We start from the raw sequence: 22,532 nt of genomic DNA on the forward strand, positions 1-22,532 counted from the left end.
CACTCTTTGGCAATTTTGGACGTGTAGGATGTGGCATTGTCCTGTTGGAATTGCCAAATTCCGAAGGAATTCACAATGGACATGAATGGATGCAGGAGATCGGACAGGATGCTTACGTACGTGTCACCTGTCAGAGACGTATCTAGACGTATCAGGGATCCCATATCACTCCAACTGCACATGTCCCACACCATTACAGAGCCTCCACAACCTTGTACAGTCCCCTGCTTACATGCAGGGTCCATGGATTCATGAGGCTGTCTCCCTACCCGTACATGTCCATCCGCTAGATACAATTTGTAACGAGACTCGCCCGACCAGCCAACATATTTCCAGTTATCAACAGTCCAATGTCGGTGTTGGCGGGCCCAGGCGAGGCGTAAAATTTTGAGTCGTGCAGTCATCAAGGGTACGCGAGTGAGTCTGCGACACTGAAAGCCCATATAGATGATGTTTCGTTGAATGGTTCGCACGTTCGACACTTTTTGATGGCTCAGCACTGAAATTTGCAGCAATTTGCGGAACGGTTGCACTTCTGTCACATTGAACGATCCTCTTCAGTCGTCGTTGTTCCCGTTCTTGCAGGATATTTTCTCGCCCTCAAGAATGTCAGAGAATTGATATTTTATGGGATTCCTGATATCCACGCTACTCTCGTGAAATGGTCGTACGGAAAAATCGCCACTTCATCGCTACCGCGGAGATGTTGTATCCCATCGCTCGTGCGCCGACTACAACACCACGTTCAAAGTCACTTAATTTTGGTAACCTGCCACTGTAGCAGCAGTAACCGATCCAACAACAGCGCCAGACACTTGTTGTCTTGTATAGGCGTATTCTGCCTGTTTACATGTCTGTGTGTTTGAATACCTGTGTATTTGAATACCTGGACCAGTTTCTTTGGACGTACTAAAAGGTACTGCCAAACTTTCAGGAAACATTCCTCACACACAAATAAAGAAAAGAGGTTATGTGGACATGTGTCCGGGAACGCTTAATTTCCACGTTAGAGCTCAAAACGTTTCGTCAGTACGTGCTGTACTTCCTCGATTCACCGCCAGTTGGCCAAATTAAAGGAAGGTAATGTTGACTTCGGTGCTTGTGTTGACATGAGATTCATTGCTCTACAGTACTAGCATCAAGCACATCAGTACGTAGCATCAACAGCTTAGTGTTCATCACGAACGTGGTTTTGCGGTCGGTGCAATGTTCACAAATGCGGAGTTGGCAGATGCCCATTTGATGTATGGATTAGCACGGGGCAATAGCCGTGGCGCCGTAGTTTGTATCGAGACAGATTTCCAGAACGAAGGTGTCCCGACAGGAAGACGCTCGAAGCAATTGTCGGCGTCTTAGGGAGCACGGAACATTCCAGTCTATGACTCGCGACTGGGGAAGACCTAGAACGACGAGGACACCTGCAATGGACGAGGCAATCCTTCATGCAATTGACCGTAACCCTAATGTCAGCGTCAGAGAAGTCGCTGCTGTACAAGGTAACGTTGACCACGTCACTGTATGGAGAGTGCTTCGGGAGAACCAGTTGTTTCCGTACCATGTACAGCGTGTGCAGGCACTATCAGCAGCTGATTGGCCTCCACCGGTACACTTCTGCGAATGGTTCATCCAACAATGTGTCAATCCTCATTTCAGTGCAAATTTTTTCGTTACGGATGAGGCTTCATTCTAACGTGATCAAATTGTAAATTTTCACAATCAACATGTGTGAGCTGACGAGAATCCGCACGCAATTGTGTAATCACGTCATCAACACAGATATTCTGTGAACGTTTGCGAAGGCATTGTTGGTGATGTCTTGATTGGGCCCCATGTTCTTCCACCTACGCTCAATGGAGCATGTTATCATGATTTCATACGGGATACTCTACCTGTGCTGCTAGAACATGTACATTTACAAGTACGACACACCATGTGGTTCATGCACGATGGAGCTCCTGCACATTTCAGTAGAAGTGTTCGTAGGCTTCTCAACAACAGATTCGGTGACCGATGGATTGGTAGAGACGGACCAATTCCATGGCCTCCACGCTCTCCTGTCCTCAACCCTCTTGACTTTCATTTAGGGGGGCATTTGAAAGCTCTTGTCTACGCAACCCCAATACCAAATGTAGAGACTCTTCGTGCTCTTATTGTGGACGGCTGTGATACAATACGCCATTCTCCAGGGCTGCATCAGCGCATCAGGGATTCCATGCGACGGAGGGTGGATGCATGTATCCTCGCTAACGGAGGACATTTTGAACATTTCCTGTAACAAAGTGTTTGAAGTCACGATGGTACGTTCTGTTGCTGCGTGTTTCCATTCCATGATTAATGTGATTTGAAGAGAAGTAATAAAATGAGCTCTAACATGGAAAGTAAACGTTTCCGGACGCATGTCCACATAACATATTTTCTTTCTTTGTGAGTGAGGAATGTTTCCTGAAAGCTTGGCCGTACCTTTTTGTAACACCCTGCATATGGTGTTGGTGGTGCAGGTATAAGTATTTTCATACCTGATACTTTAATATGTACCCACTTCACTCCGTTAGTTGGTGTTTCCCTGCATCTAATAGTCTGTCAGCAGACACATCACATAATTTACTAACTGATGATTTCTGCAGTTTCAATTCAACTGTGAACAGATTACAGTTACCAGTATAGAACTTCTTGTTTGGCGTCTATGCATCCACACTTCAGTTCAAAATGGTTCAAATGGCTCTGAGCATTATGGGACTTAACATCTATGGTCATCAGTCTCCTAGAACTTAGAACTACTTAAACCTAACTAACCTAAGGACAACACACAACACCCAGTCATCACGAGGCAGAGAGCACACTTCAGTATGTTACCCGCTGCCCAGGGGAAAATAAACATTTGTGGCCCTCCTGTGCCTTTTGTACTTGAACATTCTAGCACACCTAAAAACATACTACTCACAATAGCTACAATTATTAGCCTGGAAATGAAGTAAATAAAGATGTAATGTTGTTCAGCACACTATCCTCAGTCACCAGTAGAAATATGTGCCCTAGTGCCCCTAACAGCCTCGTTACACGTATGTAGGCGAGCTAGTCGGCCGCCAGAATACGGACAAGGTGAGGTGAATTTGTCTGCGAAGTTGTGCGGCCCCAGGGGGATAGTACTCAATGGCCAGCAGGGCCACACAGCCGCTCTAGGCAACCCAGGTGCGTTGGAAAACGACCAGATACGGGGGAAAACCCCTAAGCTGGGAAGCTGTCACTCGCACGGCCTTTATGCAGAAGATACTCCAAGAGATGGCGGATTGTCACACAACTTTAAAGATGGCCAAGTTATAGCTCTCTGAGATTCGACAATAAATCACATCAAATATCAATGCAAATCTGAATTCGTTTGCGATCTCAGGAAAGTGAGCACATGCAAAGACATAACAATACCTCAACAGCTATAACACTGCAGAAGTGAATATTTAACGTGAATAAACTTTTACACAGTGAACATCTGAATTAACAACTTTTAATCGCTTCATGCGATTTCAACGACCGATACCTCAGATGACAGCATTACACTACAGCTATCATCGCTGAAAGCTACGTATTTGTATCTATTTTACTCATTGATTTACGACGTTTTTTTTACATCATTTTCATTATGCAAGTGTTTGTCACAACATCGTATTCTCCACATTAAGGCAGCAGTTGAATTCAGCTTGAATACCTCATATTTTGTTATACGTGTGGTTTTTGACTGAATAGTTTACTAGTTTGCCAGTAACTATAATTGCCATTAAAAATTGGTGCTAATTTAAAAGTGGTCAACCGCAAGTGTTAGCGGACACCACCTATGTAAAATAATGTCAAAAGACGCTTGGGACAAGCAGATCGAAATAATTCTTAATATTCACTGAAGCGCCAAAGAAACTGGTACAGGCATGCGTATTCAAATACTGTATACAGATACGTAAACAGATAGTATACGGTGCTACGGTCGGCAACGCCTATATAAGACAACAAGTGTCTGGCGCAGGTGTTAGATCGGATACTGCTGCTACAGTGGCAGGTTACCAAATTTTAAGTGACTTTGTACGTGGTGTTACAGTCGGTGCACGAGCGATGGGACACAACACCTCCGAGGTAGTGATGAAGTGGCGATTTTCCCGTACGACCATTTCACGAGGGTAGCGTGAGTATCAGGAATCCCATAAAATATCAAATCTCTGATATAGCTGAGGCCGGGAAAAGATCCTTGCAAGAACTGGATCTAAGACGACTGAAGAGAATCGTTCAACGTGACAGAAGTGCAACCCTTCCGCAAATTGCTGCAAATTTCAGTGCTGAGCCATCAAAAAGTGTCAGCGTGCGAACCAATCAACTAAACATCATCGAAAAAATGGTTCAAATGGCTCTGAGCACTATGGGACTTAACATCAGAGGTCATCAGTCCCCTAGAACTTAGAACTACTTAAACCTAACTAACCTAAGGACATCATACACATCCATGCCCGAGGCAGGATTCGAACCTGCGACCGCAGCAGTCGCGCGGTTCTGGACTGAGCGCCTAGAACCGCTAGACCACCGCGGCCGGCTAAACATCATCGATATGGACTTTCAGAGCCGCAGGCCCACTCGTGTACCCTTGATGACTGCACGACACAAAATTTTAAGCCTCGCCTGGGCCCGTAAACACCGACATTGGACTGTTGATAACTCGAAACATGTTGGCTGGTCGGACTACTGTCGTTTCAAATTGTATCGAGCGGATGGACGTGTACGGGTAGGGAGACAACCTCATGAATCCATGGACCATGCACGTCAGCAGGGACTATTCAAGGTTGTGGAGGCTCTGTAATGGCGTGGGACGTGTGCAGGTGGAGTTGTAAGGAACCCCTGATACATCTAGATACGACTCTGACAAGTGACATGTGCGTAAGCATCCTGCCTCATCACCTGCATCCATTCTTGTCCATTGTGCATTCCGACGGACTTCGGCAATTTCAGCAGGACAATACGACACCCCACAGGTCCAAAATTGTTAAATAGTGGCTCCAGAAACACTCTTAGGAGTTTAAACACTTCCACTAGCCACCAAACTCCCCAGACATGAACATTATTGAACATATCTCGGATGCCTTGCAACGTGCTGTTCAGAAGAGCTCTACACCCCTCGTACTCTTACGGATTTATGGACAACGCTGCAGGATTCATGGTGTCCATAACCTCCAACACTACTTCAGACATTAGTCGAGTCCATGCCACGTCGTCTTGCGTCACTTCTGCTTGCTCGCAGGGGCCCTACACTATATTAGGCAGGTGTTCCAGTTTCTTTGGCTCTTCAGTGTACAGCGAGAACCTTTTGTCATTTATCGTGAGCGCACCTGCGCAAGAATACTAGCTTATTTATTTACGGAAAAACCTTGATTGATAATTATTGTAAATTATCTGAGATTTGCAGAATGTTTATAAGACTTCTGTATTTAAATACTGTTATAATATATTAGTTTAGTGTGGGAAAGTGGTTAAGTGAGTCAAATTATGTCTGTAGAGCTTGAAAACGATGTATTCTTGCTGGGGATGGCCTTCAGCCAATGAAAGTTGGACTGTGGTGGAATACTGCTGGAGTCAAGTGGAAACTGGGACTTCCCGAGTGAAGAGCTCAAGGGAGCTGGAAGAAGATAGAGCTTCTTGTGGAAGCGTGCGTGATTCTGACGTATAGGTGGTAGATTCTTGGCGGTGAACAGCCGTTATGAGACTATAACTTTCTGAGACCCTTTTACGGGAGTGCTGGAAGAAGGAGACTGATATGGTAATGTGCGTGATTCAGTGATGTATGATTCTAGACGGAACTGCCGCTACAATACCCAACTTTTGAAGGGACTCTAACTAACGAGAGATCCAAGCGTGCTACGCTTATATCACGGAACTGTTGACAGATAGAGTGTGGGTTATTATTCTCGGTATGGCTCATGTTAATTTGTGAATCATCCTGTTAAATTCTGAACTGTTTTGAGCTGATGAATACTTTATATGCTGTGATCACGAAATGGACTTCCAAGGGGAGGCCACGGCGTTTGGAACGCAGATTTACTGCAAACTTCGTACACTCGTAGTACTCCATGAGGACAACAAAATGTGTAAGCAGCAGCGCGTACTTCTCAAGCGTTATTGAGAAAATCGCAAGATGATTTCGGTCATCAAATATGTTCCTGTGCGTGGACATTTTTACCACGAAGCGGCAGCAGCCGAGGATATCGGCACTGTAGCTCAGCGTGTTCGGCCAGAGAGCTGTTTGGTCTCTGTAATAAAAAAAACACTGAATGGAAGGATCACCAAACGAATTTGAACGGATGTCATGTGGCGTCCGCAACACCCAAACACAACGATGAATAACGAACAAAATGAAAAAAGAAAAAAAAAGTGGTTAGCGTTCAAGCCCCGTAGTCGCTGAATCGAGTCGTGTTTGTCAGTTTTCTTTTTAATTTTCAACAGTCATTTCCTTTATTATATATATTACAATTGATATAATGGGAAAATACGTGTAATCGGATGAAATTTACCGAGCGAGGTGGCGCAGTGGTTAGACACTGGACTCGCATTCGGGAGGACGACGGTTCAATCCCGCGTCCGGCCATCCAGATTTAGGTTTTCCGTGATTTCCCTAAATCGCTCCAGGCAAATGCCGGGATGGTTCCTTTCAAAGGGCACGGCCGTCTTCCTTCCCCGTCCTTCCCTAATCCGATGAGACCGATGACCTCGCTGTCTGGTCTCCTTTCCCCAAACCAACCAACCAACCGGATGAAATTTTATTAAATTTACAATGTTATTTGACAGTCTACAAATTTTTATTATTACAAATAATATAATATTCATAATTATTGACTAGTAAACGACCAACCGCATAAAGTGATACTGAAAATGTATGCTCGTCCGTGATTTGAGAAATCCCTTATACCTAGATGGAGCCCGAAACTACTTGTTATCTGCAAGTTTTGACAGGCACAGACGGCTTTCGAAAGATGTACAATTAATCGTCGGTTTCGACATTACGAGTACAAGTTGCAGGATGGTATTTTTCGTAAAAACATGGGAAACAAAGATAAACGGCACCAACTGCATTGAATAAATGCTATGTTTCCGCATACGCAACGTCTTTTGAGTTTTTCTGTGGAAAAACAAACCTCGTTAACATTTTCAAAAACCTCTCTGTCAGCTGATAATTTGGAAGCAAACCATGCATAACGCAGTGCTTCCTTAAATACCGGCGCTGATAATTGGTCATGCAGTTTCGAGTGTATTTTAATAGGGTCTTCACGAGAAGAACTTTCTCATTCTCATTCGATTAAATACGAACAATTTTGAAGACACGGACAAGCACACATTTTCAGTATCACTTTATGCAATTGGTCGTTTACTAGTCGATAGTTATGAATATTATATTATTTGCGATAGTAAAAATTTGTAGACTGCCAAATAACATGGTAAATTTAATAAAATTTCATCCGATTACACGTATTTTCCCATTATATCAATTGTAATATATATACGAGGGTCAGTCAAAAAGTAATGCCTCCTATTTTTTTTTCTACGTTTAATTGTCAGGAAATTTAAATGCAATTACATAGGTTGAAAACCACAACATTGAGGATCATTTTGTCATTTTTCAATGTAATCTCCGCCCATCTCTACAGTTTTGGTCCATCTTTGAACAAGGGCATGTATCCCAGCACGGTAAAAATCACAGCTCTGCTTCCTAAGCCATTGACGCACGGATGTTTTGACGGCCTCCTCATCTTCAAAATGAATCCCACGATGAGCTTCTTTTAGTGGCCCGAACAGATGGAAGTCTGATGGTGCCAGGTCAGGGCTGTATGGGGGATGAGGCAAAACTTCCCATCCAATTTTGACAATCTCGTCAGAGGTGTGGCGACTGGTGTGTGGTCTTGCATTGTCATGCAAAAGAAGAACATCTGCCATTGATTTTGTTGGGCGAACTCGCTGAAGACGTGCTTTAAGTTTGTTGAGGGTTGTGACGTATTGAACAGAATTTATTGTGCATCCCTGCTCCAAAAAATCAACCAGAATCACACCCTCTGTATCCCAGAAAACTGTTGCCATAACTTTCCCTGCCGATCGCACAGTTTTGAATTTTTTCTTCCTCGGCGAGCTTGTGTGACGCCACTCCATTGACTGCCTCTTTGATTCGGGTTCAAAAAAATGCACCCATGTTTCGTCCCCGGTCACAATTTTTTTCAGAAACTCATCTCCCTCCAAACGGAAGCGCTGCAAGTGTTGGGAGGCTATTGTTTTCCTTGCCTCTTTATTCTGATCGGTTAACATTCTTGGAACCCACCATGCACAAACTTTTGAGTACCCCAATTGTTTAATAATCGTGATCACGCTGCCTTTACTAAGAGAAATAATGCGACACACTTCATCTGCAGTCACCCGACGGTCACCACGAATGATGTCATCAACTTGCTGAATGTTGTGTGGAGTCACTGCACTCACCGGCCTGCCGCTCCGCTTTTCGTCAGTCAACGGTGTTTGCCCTTCAGCTTCCTTACAACGACGAACCCATCGTCTAACAGTGCTGACATCCACTGTCACAACACCATACACCTTCTTCAGTCTTTCATGAATGCGTATGGGCGTTTCACCTTCTGCATTCAAGAATTCAATCACACAACGCTGTCTCAAACGAACATCGATGTCGGCCATCTTACAAACTTCTGCTGTGCTGCCACCTGTTGACACAGAAAGTTACTACTGCAGTGGATTGCAGAAGAAGGTTTGAGGAATGGCGCCAAATTCAAATTTTTCACTTAACTTAATTTCTTTAAGTAGAAAAAAAATGGGGGGCATTACTTTTTGACTGACCCTCGTAGTAAAGGAAATGACTGTTGAAAATTAAAAAGAAAACTGACAAACAGGACTCGATTCAGCGACTACGGGGCTTGAACGCTAACCACTTTTCTTTTTTCATTTTGTTCGTTTTTCATCGTTGTGTTTGGGTGTTGCGGACGCCACATGACATCCGTTCAAATTCGTTTGGTGATCCTTCCATTCAGTGTTTTTTTATTACAGAGACCAAACAGCTCTCTGGCCGAACACGCTGAGCTACAGTGCCGATATCCTCGGCTGCTGCCGCTTCGTGGTAAAAATGTCCACGCACAGGAACATATTTGATGACCGAAATCATCTTGCGATTTTCTCAATAACGCTCGGGAAGTACGCGCTGCTGCTTACACATTCTGTTGTCCTCATGGAGTACTACGAGTGTACGAAGTTTGCAGTAAATCTGCGTTCCAAACGTCGTGGCCTCCCCTTGTTAGCTTTCCCGAGTCCTTGGTGACTGTTTAGTTTGGGGACATTTCTACCATTCTCGTAACGCTCTCGCCGTAACTTTACTGCATTTGATAAGCGTATTATGTCTGTATTTTAACAGAATATCGTAGGATCATTCCTCGTTTATTCGAGATGCCCTTTCATGAATAAACCTTATTCAGCATAATCCTCTGTCGCCTACATCAACTACATACGTTATAATAGAAATCTTGTTGTTAGATTATTCGGTTTAAGTTTTACTTTGTATTCTGTGTATTTTATTAACTCGCAATTCTATCCAATGCATAGACTATTTGACTTTAAGATCACTGCTAGAGTTTATTTTTTGCAACGAATTACCTGAGGGGCATGAAAGCAGACGTGCTCGGTTTGACCCTATGACTACATCTAGATATTATTTTTTTAACAGAGCCGTGCATAGCCCAAGTAAACAAGTACGAGTAATCGGAGGTAAAGAAGCAACTGGTTTGCACGTATGGGATGCTGTTTAGGAAGAGAAACTACTCAGCAGTAGCCGCTAGGTACAGTCGCAATTGACATATTAGTGTGTGTGTGTGTGTGTGTGTGTGTGTGTGTGTGTGTGTGTGTGTGTGTGTGTGGAAAAGAGAGTGGACTGGAAAACCAGAAGACTTGTAAATTCATTATATCTTAATCAAAAAGTTTCAATTAAAGTGAGAGAAGAAAGTACAAACTGGATCGGACTAGGAAAAGGAGTAAGACAAGAATGCTGTCTATCACCTACTCTTTTCAACCTCTACTTGGAAAATATGATTGACCAATGCTCATTAGATGACAAAGGCGTAGAAATTGGAGGAAGAAGAGTAGGGTGTTTGAGGTTTGCTGATGACATGGTCCTTCTAGCCACAGAGGAAAAAGAATTACAGGATTTTGTGGACACCATTGAAACTAACGGAAAAAATATGGAACGAAAATTAACACAAATAAAACAAAAATATTGGCACTAGGAGGAAATAAGGAAATAAAAATTATTCTGAATGGAGAAATACTAGAACAGGTGCAAAATTTTAAGTATCTTGGAAGCAGGATAAACGCCGACTGGAGGTGCACCACAGAAATTAAAACAAGGATAGCAATGGCAAAAGAGGCGTTTTATAAGAAAAGGAGAATTTTCTGCAGCGGTCTGGACAGAGAACTCAGGAAGAGACTCATAAAATGTCTTGTGTGGAGTGTTCTTCGATATGGCGCTGAAACATGGACTATGAGGAAGAAAGACAGAGAAAGGCTGGAGGCTTTTGAGATCTGGACATGGCGGAGGATGGAAAGAATAAGTTGGACGGACAGAGTAAAAAATATGAGAGGAGTGGGAGAGGAAAGACAGTTACTAGATGTAATAAAGAGAAGAAAAAGAAACTGGATTGGGCATATATTAAGAAAGAATGACGGACTGATCAAAACAGTTTTAGAAGGTTATGTAGAAGGGAAAAGGAAGCGAGGAAGGAAGAGATTCCAGATACTGGATGACATGATGGACAGTACAACATACAGCAGCCTTAAGAAGGAAGCAATGGATCGCACAAAATGGAGAGGCAAAGGACCTGCTAATATAGCAGATAACTGATGATAATGTGTGTGTGTGTGTGTGTGTGTGTGTGTGTGTGGGTGTCACGTTTATATAAATTTGTTATATGATTAATGGGTAGATGCAGAAAACTTTGGTAAATTTTCTAAATTTTTTGTTAGCAGTTACAATACACAAACATTTTTGCCCGCAGCGTCTCTCAGAATAAGGAAAGACTTTGAAACGTAGGCAACCTTTAAGTCAAACATATGGAAATTGTCGAGGCAGTACCTTCGAATGTCGAGTATGAAACGATGATGTCGGCGTAAGAAGGCACTGGGTAAGTGAGCTCCTCGGCGCGGCCATTGTCGGGCGCGTCTGTAGTGAGGTCGCTCACCGTCACGCCGGCATCGGTACCTGTTCCCCTACACGCCTACAACACAAAGAGAGCGCTCCAGCCGGGATTCATAACAGAAACACATGAGGGTGGTAGTGAAGTTTCATCCAGGTCGGTGGGTTACTGGAGCCCCTTGCATCATGATCCACTGCAACAGAGAATTGATTTACAATTTTGTGTGGCTGTAAGAAGTAAGCTCAGTGGAACACGTATTTACCACTGCCTGCAAATACTACACTAGTGGCTGTGTAGCGTTGTATACAGGGAGTTACAAAAAGGTACGGCGAAACTTTCAGGAAACATTCCTCACATACAAATAAAGAAAAGATGTTATGTGGACATGTGTCCGGAAACGATTAATTTCCATGTTAGAGCTCATTTTAGTTTCGTCCGTATGTACTGTACTTCCTCGATTCACCGCCAGTTGGCCCAATTAAATGAGGTAATGTTGGCTTCGGTGCTTCTGTTGACATGTGACTCATTGCTCTACAGTACTAGCATCAAGCACATCAGTACGTAGCATCAGCAGGTTAGTGTTCATCACGAACGTGGTTTTGCAGGCAGTGCAATGTTTACAAATGCGGAGTTGGCAGATGCCCATTTGATGTATGGATTAGCCGTGGCGCGGTACGTTTGTATTGAGACAGACTTCCAGAACGAAGGTGTCCCGACAGGAAGACGTTCGAAGCAATTGATCGGCGTCTTAGGGAGCACGGAACATTCCAGCCTATGACTCGCGACTGGGGAAGACCTAGAACGACGCAGGCACCTGCAATGGACGAGGCAATTCTTCGTGCAGTTGACCATAACCCTAATGTCAGCGTCAGAGAAGTCGCTGCTGTGCAAGGTAACGTTGACCACGTCACTGTATGGAGAGTGCTACGGGAGAACCAGTTGTTTCCGTACCATGTACAGCGTGTGCAGGCACTATCAGCAGCTGATTGGCCTGCACGGGCACACTTCTGCGAATGGTTCATCCAACAATGTGTCAATCCTCATTTCAGTGCAAATGTTCTCTTTACGGATGAGGCTTCATTCCAACGCGATCAAACTGTAAATTTTCACAACCAACATGTGTGGGCTGACGAGAATCCGCACGCAATTGCGCAATCACGTCATCAACACAGATTTTCTGTGAATGTTTGGGCAGGCATTGTTGGTGATGCCTTGATTGGGCCACATGTTCTTCCACCTACGCTCAGTGGAGCACGTTATCATGATTTCATACGGGATACTCTACCTGTGCTGCTAGAACATGTGCCTTTACAAGTACGACACAACATGTGGTTCATGCACGATGGAACTCCTGCTTATTTCAGTCGAAGTGTTCGTACGCTTCTCAACAACAGATTCGGAGACCGATGGATTGGTAGAGGCGTACCAATTCCGTGGCCTCCACGCTCTCCTAACATCAACCCTCTTGAATTTCATTTATGGGGGCATTTGAAAGCTCTTGTCTACGCAAACCCGGTACCAAACGTAGAGACTCTTCGTGCTCATACTGTGGACGGCTGTGATACAATACGCCATTCTCCAGGGCTGCATCAGCGCATCAGCGATTCCATGCGACGGAGGGTGGATGCATGTATCCTCGCTAACGGAGGACATTTTGAACATCTCCTGTAACAAAGTGTTTGAAGTCACGCTGGTACGTTCTGTTGCTGTGTGTTTCCATTCCATGATTAATGTGATTTGAAGAGAAGTAATAAAATGAGCTGTAACATGGAAAGTAAGCGTTTGCGGACACATGTCCACATAACATATTTTCTTTCTTTGTGAGTGAGGAATGTTTCCTGAAAGTTTGGCCGTACCTTTTTGTAACACCCTGTATACTGCAAAATGGGTACCGGGAGACATGATCCTGCACCGCTCACACAAGTGACACAATGTCTGTTAAAGAAGAGGTGTGTCTGTGCCAATCGCTCTTTGTCAACCGAGAACAGTAAAAGGTGTTTACGCCGGCCGGTGTGGCCGAGCGGTTCTAGGCGCTTCAGTCTGGAACCGCGCGACCGCTACGGTCACCCTCGTTATTTCTACAGTGTGGTCAAAAAGGACGGAGCAGCTGAGAGAGATTCAGACAACTTTTGACCTTGGAAGGGGTAATTGTCCCTAAAAGGTGCAAGAATCAGCAATGACCGACGGCATGAGAATGTAGAAGGCAACACAAATCACTGCGCGTATCTACAAGACATACGGCCTGTGAGTGAGAAGTTGCATGATAATCTCTCCACTATGTAACCGTTCCCGACTAGAAAAGCAATCGGATCTTTGGGAAGGAAGTGCAAAGTGAGCGATGTCTATAAGAAAAAGACTGAATAACAAAACAGAGTTTGTCGCAAGATGGCGTCAGTCGTCCAGCAGCCGCACGAGCAACAGCATGGAGCCACAGAGATACCGCGTTATAACATGAGGAGGAGGCGATCACGCCACACAGTTTATAAAGCTGTAGACAACATTGATATTAATGTCAATAGTGTTAATGGACAGGTGTTTTTGCACGGCCCTGCTGTTTTTTGTGGTGGAGTGTTTAATTCTACTCTACAAAATAATGATCAGAATAGAGTGTGAAATGTCGGAAATCTGTATGTGGCACGGAAGAAATAAAATTTGAAAAGGGAAATACAATAGTTCCGTCCATATATAGTGCAGTACCATGAAATGAAATGGAATGAAGATGATGATTTATGATCAGACGAATATAAGATAATATCAACAGTAGCAGCAAATAGTGTTGCGTGAGTAGACTTCATAAAGAATAAGGAAGTAGGCCATAGAGTAGGTTACTGTTAACATTTCGGGGATAAGATTATTTTCATCAGATTCAGCAGCAAACCAACAACAACATTTCAGGTAAGTCACAAGATGAAGATGAAAAGGCAGAGATGATGTGTTAGGATATTGAAAGAGTATTCAATAAGTAAAGGGATATGAAAATCACAATTGTGGGTTATTTGAACGCTGTAGCAAATGGTTGCTCTGAGCATTATGGGACTTAACTTCTGAGGTCATCAGTCCCTAGAACTTAGAACTACTTAAACCTTACTAACCTAAAGGCATCACACACATCCATGCCCGAGGCAGGATTCGAACCTGTTGTAAGTAGGCTGTTTATGTTTTCTCTATGTAAGTAGGCTGTTTAGGTTTTTTATTAGTAACGCCACCTCTAGGCTGTGCTGTGGGCAGTCTGTGGCTGCTTTGCATTGTTGTAATACTCGCCATTGTAGTGTTAGGCAGCTGGCTGTGAACAGCGTGTAGCGTTGCGCAGTTGGAGGTGAGCCGCCAGCAGTGGTGGATGTGGGGAGAGAGATGGCGGAACTTTGCAATTTGTCATGAACTGATATATATATTATGACTTGTGATGATATTAAGGTAAATACACATTATCTCTGCAAGGACTACAGTGGGTCTACATCTTTGATGGCCCACCAATACCATTATTTCTACAAGGACTGCAGTGGGTCTGCACCTCTGGTGGCCCACCAATACCATACTCTCTACCAGGACTACAGTGGGTCTGCTCTGTGACCTACCTACCAATTTTCATCAAAACTTCGACTGACTCTGCAGTGGGTTTGCTCTGTTGTGGCCCATTACCTGTCAGCATGTCGAGAGTCAGCACTGTCTTTCCGTTGGAAGGACAACACTACTTCTTCAAGACTGCATGGAAATCCACTACTTCCGTGTGCATTTTCTTTTACTGCTCAGACTTTGAGAAAAACACTGCTATTCTCCTGTTATGTACGATTAGGACTGTCTTTATGGACTGTGAGACAATTTTAGCTTTTGACCAACATTGTATCAATAAGTGTGTGCATTTTATATCTTTGTTACTGTAATTGTGAAAAATTTTTGTCAAATCTGTATTGGCCAGTGCCCAACACCATTTGTAAAAATTTTTTGTGGGGAGCATGGGGGCTATGTAAGTAGGCTGTTTATGTTTTCTCTATGTAAGTAGGCTGTTTAGGTTTTTTATTAGTAACGCCACCTCTAGGCTGTGCTGTGGGCAGTCTGTGGCTGCTTTGCATTGTTGTAATACTCGCCATTGTAGTGTTAGGCAGCTGGCTGTGAACAGCGTGTAGCGTTGCGCAGTTGGAGGTGAGCCGCCAGCAGTGGTGGATGTGGGGAGAGAGATGGCGGAACTTTGCAATTTGTCATGAACTGATATATATATTATGACTTGTGATGATATTAAGGTAAATACATTGTTTGTTCTCTATTAATATCTTTCATTTGCTAACTATCCCTATCAGTAGTTAGTGCCTTTAGTAGTTTGAATCTTTTATTTAGCTGGCAGTAGTGGCGCTTGCTGTATTGCAGTAGCTTGAGCAGCGAAGATTTTTGTGAGGTAAGTGATTTGTGAAAGGTATAGTTTAATGTTAGTCAGGGCCATTCTTTTGTAGGGAATTTTGAAAGTCAGATTGCGTTGCGCTAACAAAGTATTGTGTGTCAGGTTAAGCACAGTCTCATGTAGAATTGTTCAAAGGGGACGTTTCATACTGTTACCATAGCGGTCGCGCTGTTCCAGACTGTAGCGCCTAGAACCGCTTGGGCACTCGGGCCGGCGAACGCTGTAGCAGGTCCGGGAGGGCGAGGGGGTGGAGGGGGGGGGGGCGGATGCAGACGTACAGGACAATAGGCTACCGGTAGTCGGAATGACGGAAGAAAGAGACTAAGTCAGTTCAGCTATAAATTTCAACAAGTAACAGTGAATATGCGGTTAAAAAATGACAAGAGGAGGATGTATACTTGCAAATAGCCTGGACACATGGGGAGATTCCAAATACGTTACACCATGGTAAGGTAGAGATTCTGAAGTTAGATGTTGGATTGTAAGGCGCTCTCTGGAGTAGATATCACAATTTAGTAATGATGAAAAATAGGCTTTAGGTTAACACACGAGTCCGGAAGAATCGATGTGGGAAGAACTGGAATGATGAAGTGCTTTTGAAGTCCTCTAACGATGGAAAATCCGACAATAATGAATACTACAATACGTAGTTCAGTTGAAGAGGGTGGTCATCTCTAAAGGCGATAATAACTGAAGTTGACCAGACAAATACAGGTACGAGGATGTCATTTGCGAACAAACCTCGCGTAACGGGGTAAAAATTCCATTTAACCGTCGAAACAAAGAAGTACAAAACTGTTCAGGAAAGAACAGGAACATTACAATGTAAGTTGCTTATGAATGAAATAAATAAGTACAGGGAAGTCAAGGAAAAAATGACTACAGAAAAACTTTGAAAAAATCGAGAAAGATATAGTCGTCCGAAGGACGGTTCCGGCGCATAAAAAACTGAAACTAATCACCAAGGAAATTAAAATCATTCCATTGGAACTACTGACGGCCTAGGGAGAGCCAGTCCTGACAAAACTCTACCATCTGATGAGCAAGATGTATGAAACAGGCGAAATACCCTCAGACTTCAAGAAGAATATAATAATTCCAGTCCCAAAGAAAGCAGGTGTTGACAGATGTGAAAATTACCGAACAATCAGTTTAATAAGCCACAGCTGCAAAATACTAACACGAATTCCTTACAGACGAATGGAAAAACTAGTAGAAGCCGACCTCGGGGAAGATCAGTTTGGATTCCGTAGAAATACTGGAACACGTGAGGCAATAATGACCTTACGACTTATCTTAGGAGAAAGATTAAGGAAAGGCAAACCTACGTTTCTAGCATTTGTAGACTTAGAGAAAGCTTTTGACAATGTTGACTGGAATACTCTCGTTTAAATTTTGAAGGTGGCAGGGGAAAAATACTGGGAGCGAAAGACTATTTACAATTTGTACAGAAACCAGATGGCAGTTATAAGAGTCGAGGGACATGAAAGGGAAGCAGTGGTTGGGAAGGGAGTAAGACAAGGTTGTAGCCTCTCCCCGATGTTATTCAATCTGTATATTGAGCAAGCAGTAAAGGAAACAAAAGAAAAATTCGGAGTAGGTATTAAAATCCATGGAGAAGAAATAAAAACTTTGAGGCTCGCCGATGACATTGTAATTCTGTCAGAGTCAGCAAATGACTTGGAAGAGCAGTTGAACGGAATGGATGGTGTCTTGAAGGGAGGATATAAGATGAACATCAACAAAAGCAAAACGAAGATAACGGAATGTAGTCGAATTAAGTCGGGTGATGTTGAGGGTATTAGATTAGGAAATGAGACACTTAAAGTAGTAAAGGAGTTTTGCTATTTGGGGAGCAAAATAACTGATGATGGTCGGAGTAGAGAGGATATAAAATGTAGACTGGCAATGGCAAGGAAAGCGTTTCTGAAGAAGAGAAATTTGTTAACATCGAGTATAGATTTAAGTGTCAGGAAGTCGTTTCTGAAAGTATTTGTATGGAGTGTAGCCATGTATGGAAGTGAAACATGGACGGTAAATAGTTTAGACAAGAAGAGAATAGAAGCTTTCGAAATGCGGTGCTACAGAAGAATGCTGAAGATTAGATGGGTAGATCACATAACTAATGAGGAAGTATTGAATAGGATTGGGGAGAAGAGAAGTTTGTGGCACAACTAGACCAGAAGAAGGGATCGGTTGGTAGGGCATGTTCTGAGGCATCAAGGGATCACCAATTTAGTATTGGAGGGCAGCGTGGAGGGTAAAAATCGTAGGGGGAGACCAAGAGATGAATATACTAAGCAGATTCAGAAGGATGTAGGTTGCAGTAGGTACTGGGAGATGAAGAAGCTTGCACAGGATAGAGTAGCAGGGAGAGCTGCATCAAACCAGTCTCGGGACTGAAGACCACAACAACAACATGGAGCTATTGCATCAGCATGCTCTGAAAGGAACCTGATTGGTATACTTTTTGGACCTGAAGCCTTGCTTTTATTAAGTGGTTTAAATTGGTTTACTACTACGAGGATATCTACTTCTAAGATACTCATGCTGGCAGCTACTCTTGATTCGGATTCTGGAATATTTACTTCGTCTTCTTTGGTGATGGAATTTCGGACGGCTGTGTTTCGTAACTCTGCTTTAGCAGCACTGTCATCGACAGTATTTCGATTGCCATCGTGCAGAGAAGGCACTGATTGTAGTTCGCCGATGGTATATTTTATATAAGGCCGGAATCTCGTTGTGAAAACTATTATAAGCATTGAGGTCCGCGCTAAATTTAGAGCTTCCGCGAAAGGTTGCCAATCTTGGGGTTTTGGGTCTGTCTAAATTTGGATTGATTTTGTTCGTTGTTTCTGTAACAGTGTTCTGACCCATTTTGTGTACCATCGAGGATCAGCTCCGTCGTTTTTTAATTTATTTCGTATATATCTCTCGATTGCTGCCGATGCTATTTCTTTGAATTCAAGCCACATCTGGCGTACACTTACATTGTTAATATGTAAGGAGTGGGGATTGTCTCTCAGGAAGGCATCAAGTGAACTTTTATCTGTTTTATCGAATTGGTATGTTTTTGTTTATTTTTGGAGGATTTGGTGGTTGCAATATTCAGTCTCGCTACGACAACCCTGTGTTCAGTAATCCCTGTATCCGTTTTGATGCTTGTTATTAGCTCAGGATCTAGCATTAAAGTCAAACTTAACCTGAGCTCTGAAATACTTGCCATCAAATAAGGTTCAAATGGCTCTGAGCACTATGGGACTTAACAGCTGTGGTCATCAGTCCCCTATAACTTAGAACTACTTAAACCTAACTAACCTAAGGACATCACACACATTCATGCCCGAGGCAGGATTCGAACCTGCGACCGTAGCAGTCGCGCGGTTCCTGACTGCGCGCCTAGAACCGCGAGACCACCGCGGCCGGCATCAAATAAGGTACTCAAGCTGCAGGCAAGAATAATATACAGTAGAATGGAAAAGAAAACAGAGGATCTCTTAGACGAGACCTGTTTGTCTTTCGGATGGGTAAGGGGACCAGAGAGTCGGCTCTGACGTTGCTACTGATAGTCGAAGCAAGTTTTAAGAAAACTCAAGTCACGTACATAGGGTACGTCGACCTACAAAAATCGTTCAGTAGTATAAAATGGTGCAAACCGTGCGAAATTCCGAAAAAAATGAGAGTTCAATAACTAGGAGGGAACAGTTAGAATGGAAGATCAAGAACGAAGACTTCGGATAAAAAGGGTGAAAGACAGGGATGTAGTCTTTCACCTCTGCTGTTCAGTCCACAAAAATCAACTGTTGATGCAGAAGAGCCCGGACCAGAGGACGACGAACGGTAATAGATGCTGATTAGATTAGCGGTTAGATTAGATTACTACTTGTTCCATAGATCATGAATACGACACTTCGTAATGATGTGGAATGTGTCAGGTTAACAAAAGATGTCTATCCAAGATATTACATTACACAAGATATCACATGACACTTAATATTTTTAATTTTTTGGTGGGGGGTGGGGAAATTACCCACTTACTATATCCAAAAATTCATCTAATGAGTAGAAGGAGTTGCCATTCAGAAATTCTTTTAATTTCCTTTTAAATGCTATATGGCTGTCAGACTTTTGATGCTATTAGGTAAGTGACCAAAGACCTTTGTTGTTGCATAATTTACTCCCTTCTGAGCCAAAGTTAGATTTAACCTTGAGTAGTGAAGATCATCCTTTCTCGTAGTGTTGTAGCCATGTACACTGCTATTACTTTTGAGTTCGTTCGGATTGTTAATAACAAATTTCGTAAGTGAATATATATAATTTACTGAGATGTATATCGCCAAAATTTGCAATGACCATAATAGCATAAGTAGCTGAACTCAAACGTTTCAGCAGATCTTCAGTGTGTTTTTTCCAGTTCAACCCCTCATCAATGCATACACATAGAAATTTTGAATAGTCTACCTTAACTAACGATTTCTGATCGAAGTCTATGTTTATTAATAGTGTCATTCCTTTTACTGTGTGGAACAGTATATACTGTGTTTTGGCAAAGTTTAATGAGAGCCCATTTGCAGAGAACTACTTAATGATTTTCTGAAAAACATCGTTTACAATTTCCTCAGTTAATTCTTGCCTGTTGGGTGTGATAGCTATACTTGTATCATCGGCAAAAAGTACCAGCTTTGCATCTTCGTGAATATAGATGGCAGGTCACTAATATACAGGGTGGTCCATTGATAGTGACCGGGACAAATATCTCACGAAATAAGCATCAAACGAAAAAACTACAAAGAACGAAACTCGTCTAGCTTGAAGGGGGAAACCAGATGGCGCTATGGTTGGCCCGCTAGATGGCGCTGCCATAGGTCAAACGGATATCAACTGCGTTTTTTTCAAATAGGAAGCCTCATTTTTATTACATATTCGTGTAGCACGTAAAGAAATACGAATGTTTTAGTTGGACCACTTTTTTCGCTTTGTGATAGATTGCGTTGTAATAGTCACAAACGTATAAGTACGCGGTATCACGAAACATTCCGCCAGTGAGGACGGTATTTGCTTCATGATACATTTCCCGTGTTAAATGGACCGTTTACCAATTGCGGAAAAGGTCGATATCGGGTTGATGTATGGCTATCGTGATCAAAACGCCCAACGGGCGTGTGCTATGTATGCTGCTCGGTATCCTGGACGACATCATCCAAGTGTCCGGACCGTTCGCCGGAAAGTTAAGTTATTTAAGGAAACGAACTGTTCAGCCACATGTGAAACGTCAACCACGACCTGCAACAAATAATGATGCCCAAGAAGGTGTTTTAGCTGCTGTCGCGGCTAATCCGCACATCAGTAGCAGACAAATTGAGCGAGAATCGGGACTCTCAAAAACGTCGGTATTGAGAATGCTACATCAACATCGATTGCACCCGTACCGTATTTCTATGCACCAGGAATTGCATGGCGACGACTTTGAACGTCGTGTACAGTTATGCCACTGGGCACAAGAGAAATTAAGGGACGATCACAGATTTTTTGCACACGTTCGACTTAGCGACGAAGCGTCATTCACCAGCAGTGATAACGTAAACCGGCACAATGTGCACTATTGGGTAACGGAAAAGCCACGATGGCTGCGACAAGTGGAACATCAGCGAAGTTGGTGGGTTAATGTATGGTGTGGCATTATGGGGGGAGTGATAATTGGCCCCCATTTTACCGATGGCAATCTAAATGGTGCAATGTATGCTGATTTCCTTCGTAATGTTCTACCGATGTTGCTACAAGATGTTTCACTGCATGACAGTACGGGGATATACTTCCAACATGATGGATGTCCGGCACATAGCTCGTGTGGCGTTGAAGCGGTATTGAATAGCATATTTCAGGACAGGTGAACTGGTCGTCGAAGCACCATACAAAGGCCCGCATGTTCACCGGATCTGACGTCCACGGATTTCTTTCTGTGGGGAAAGTTGAAGGATATTTCCTCTCGTGATCCTCCGACAACGCCTGACAACATGCGTCAGTACATTGTCAATGGTTGTGCTGTTGAGAGATATGTCGTTACACGTACTGCCAAATGCATTGAGGTTGACGGACATCATTTTGAGCATTTATTGCACTAATGTGGTATTTACAGGTAATCACGCAGTAACAGCTTGCGTTCTCAGAAATGATAAGTTCACAAAGGTACATATATCACATTGGAACAACCTAAATAAAATGTTCAAACGCACCTACGTTCTGTATTTTAATTTAGAAAACCTACCTGTTACCAACTGTTCGTCTAAAATTGTGAGACATATGTTTGTGACTATTAAGCGCCATCTACCACAAAGCGAAAAATGTGGTCCAACTAAAACATTCAAGTTTCTTTACGTACTACACGAATATGAAATAAAAATGGGGGTTCCTATTTAAAAAAAAACGCAGTTGATATCCGTTTGACCTATGGCAGCGCCATCTAGCGGGCCAACCATAGCGCTATCTGGTTTCCCCCTTCAAGCTAGACAAGTTTCGTTCTTTGTAGGTTTTCCGTGAAATATTTGGCCCAGTCACGATCAATGGACCACCCTGTATATTAAGAACAGCAGAGGACCCAAGACCGAACCTTGCGGTACCCCATTCTTGATTGTTTCTCAGTTTGAGAAATCACCAGTTTTTTACATATTATGTGAACTGCTTATTTCAACTTTCTGCACTCTTCCAGTTACGTATGATTTAAACCATTTGAGCGCTGTCCCATTCATACCACAATACTTGAGCTTATCTAGAAGTATTTCATGATTTGCTCAATCAAAAGCCTTTGAGAGATCACAAAAAAACCCAACGGGTGACATCCGGTTACTCAGATCATTTAATATTACATTAGTGAAAGTATATATAGCATTTTCCGTTGAAAAACCTTTCTGGAAACCAAACTGACATTTTGTTAAAATTTTGTTTTT

At 43.0% G+C, this 22,532-nt stretch overlaps 1 protein-coding gene across 2 annotated transcripts in view; it reads right to left on the bottom strand.

Moving 5' to 3' along the window:
• The window catches only part of LOC126417518 (caspase-1-like), a 180,302-nt gene that overhangs the window by 13,002 nt on the left and 144,768 nt on the right, over window positions 1-22,532 (bottom strand). For both annotated transcript variants that reach the window (XM_050085124.1, XM_050085125.1), the window contains exon 5: window positions 11,135-11,276. In XM_050085124.1, coding sequence (XP_049941081.1) covers window positions 11,135-11,276 — 142 coding nt within the window. The remainder of the gene's footprint in view (window positions 1-11,134; window positions 11,277-22,532) is intronic.

Source organism: Schistocerca serialis, chromosome 1 (genome assembly GCF_023864345.2).
Source record: "Schistocerca serialis cubense isolate TAMUIC-IGC-003099 chromosome 1, iqSchSeri2.2, whole genome shotgun sequence".
In the NCBI taxonomy this organism is placed as follows: Eukaryota; Metazoa; Arthropoda; class Insecta; order Orthoptera; family Acrididae; genus Schistocerca; species Schistocerca serialis.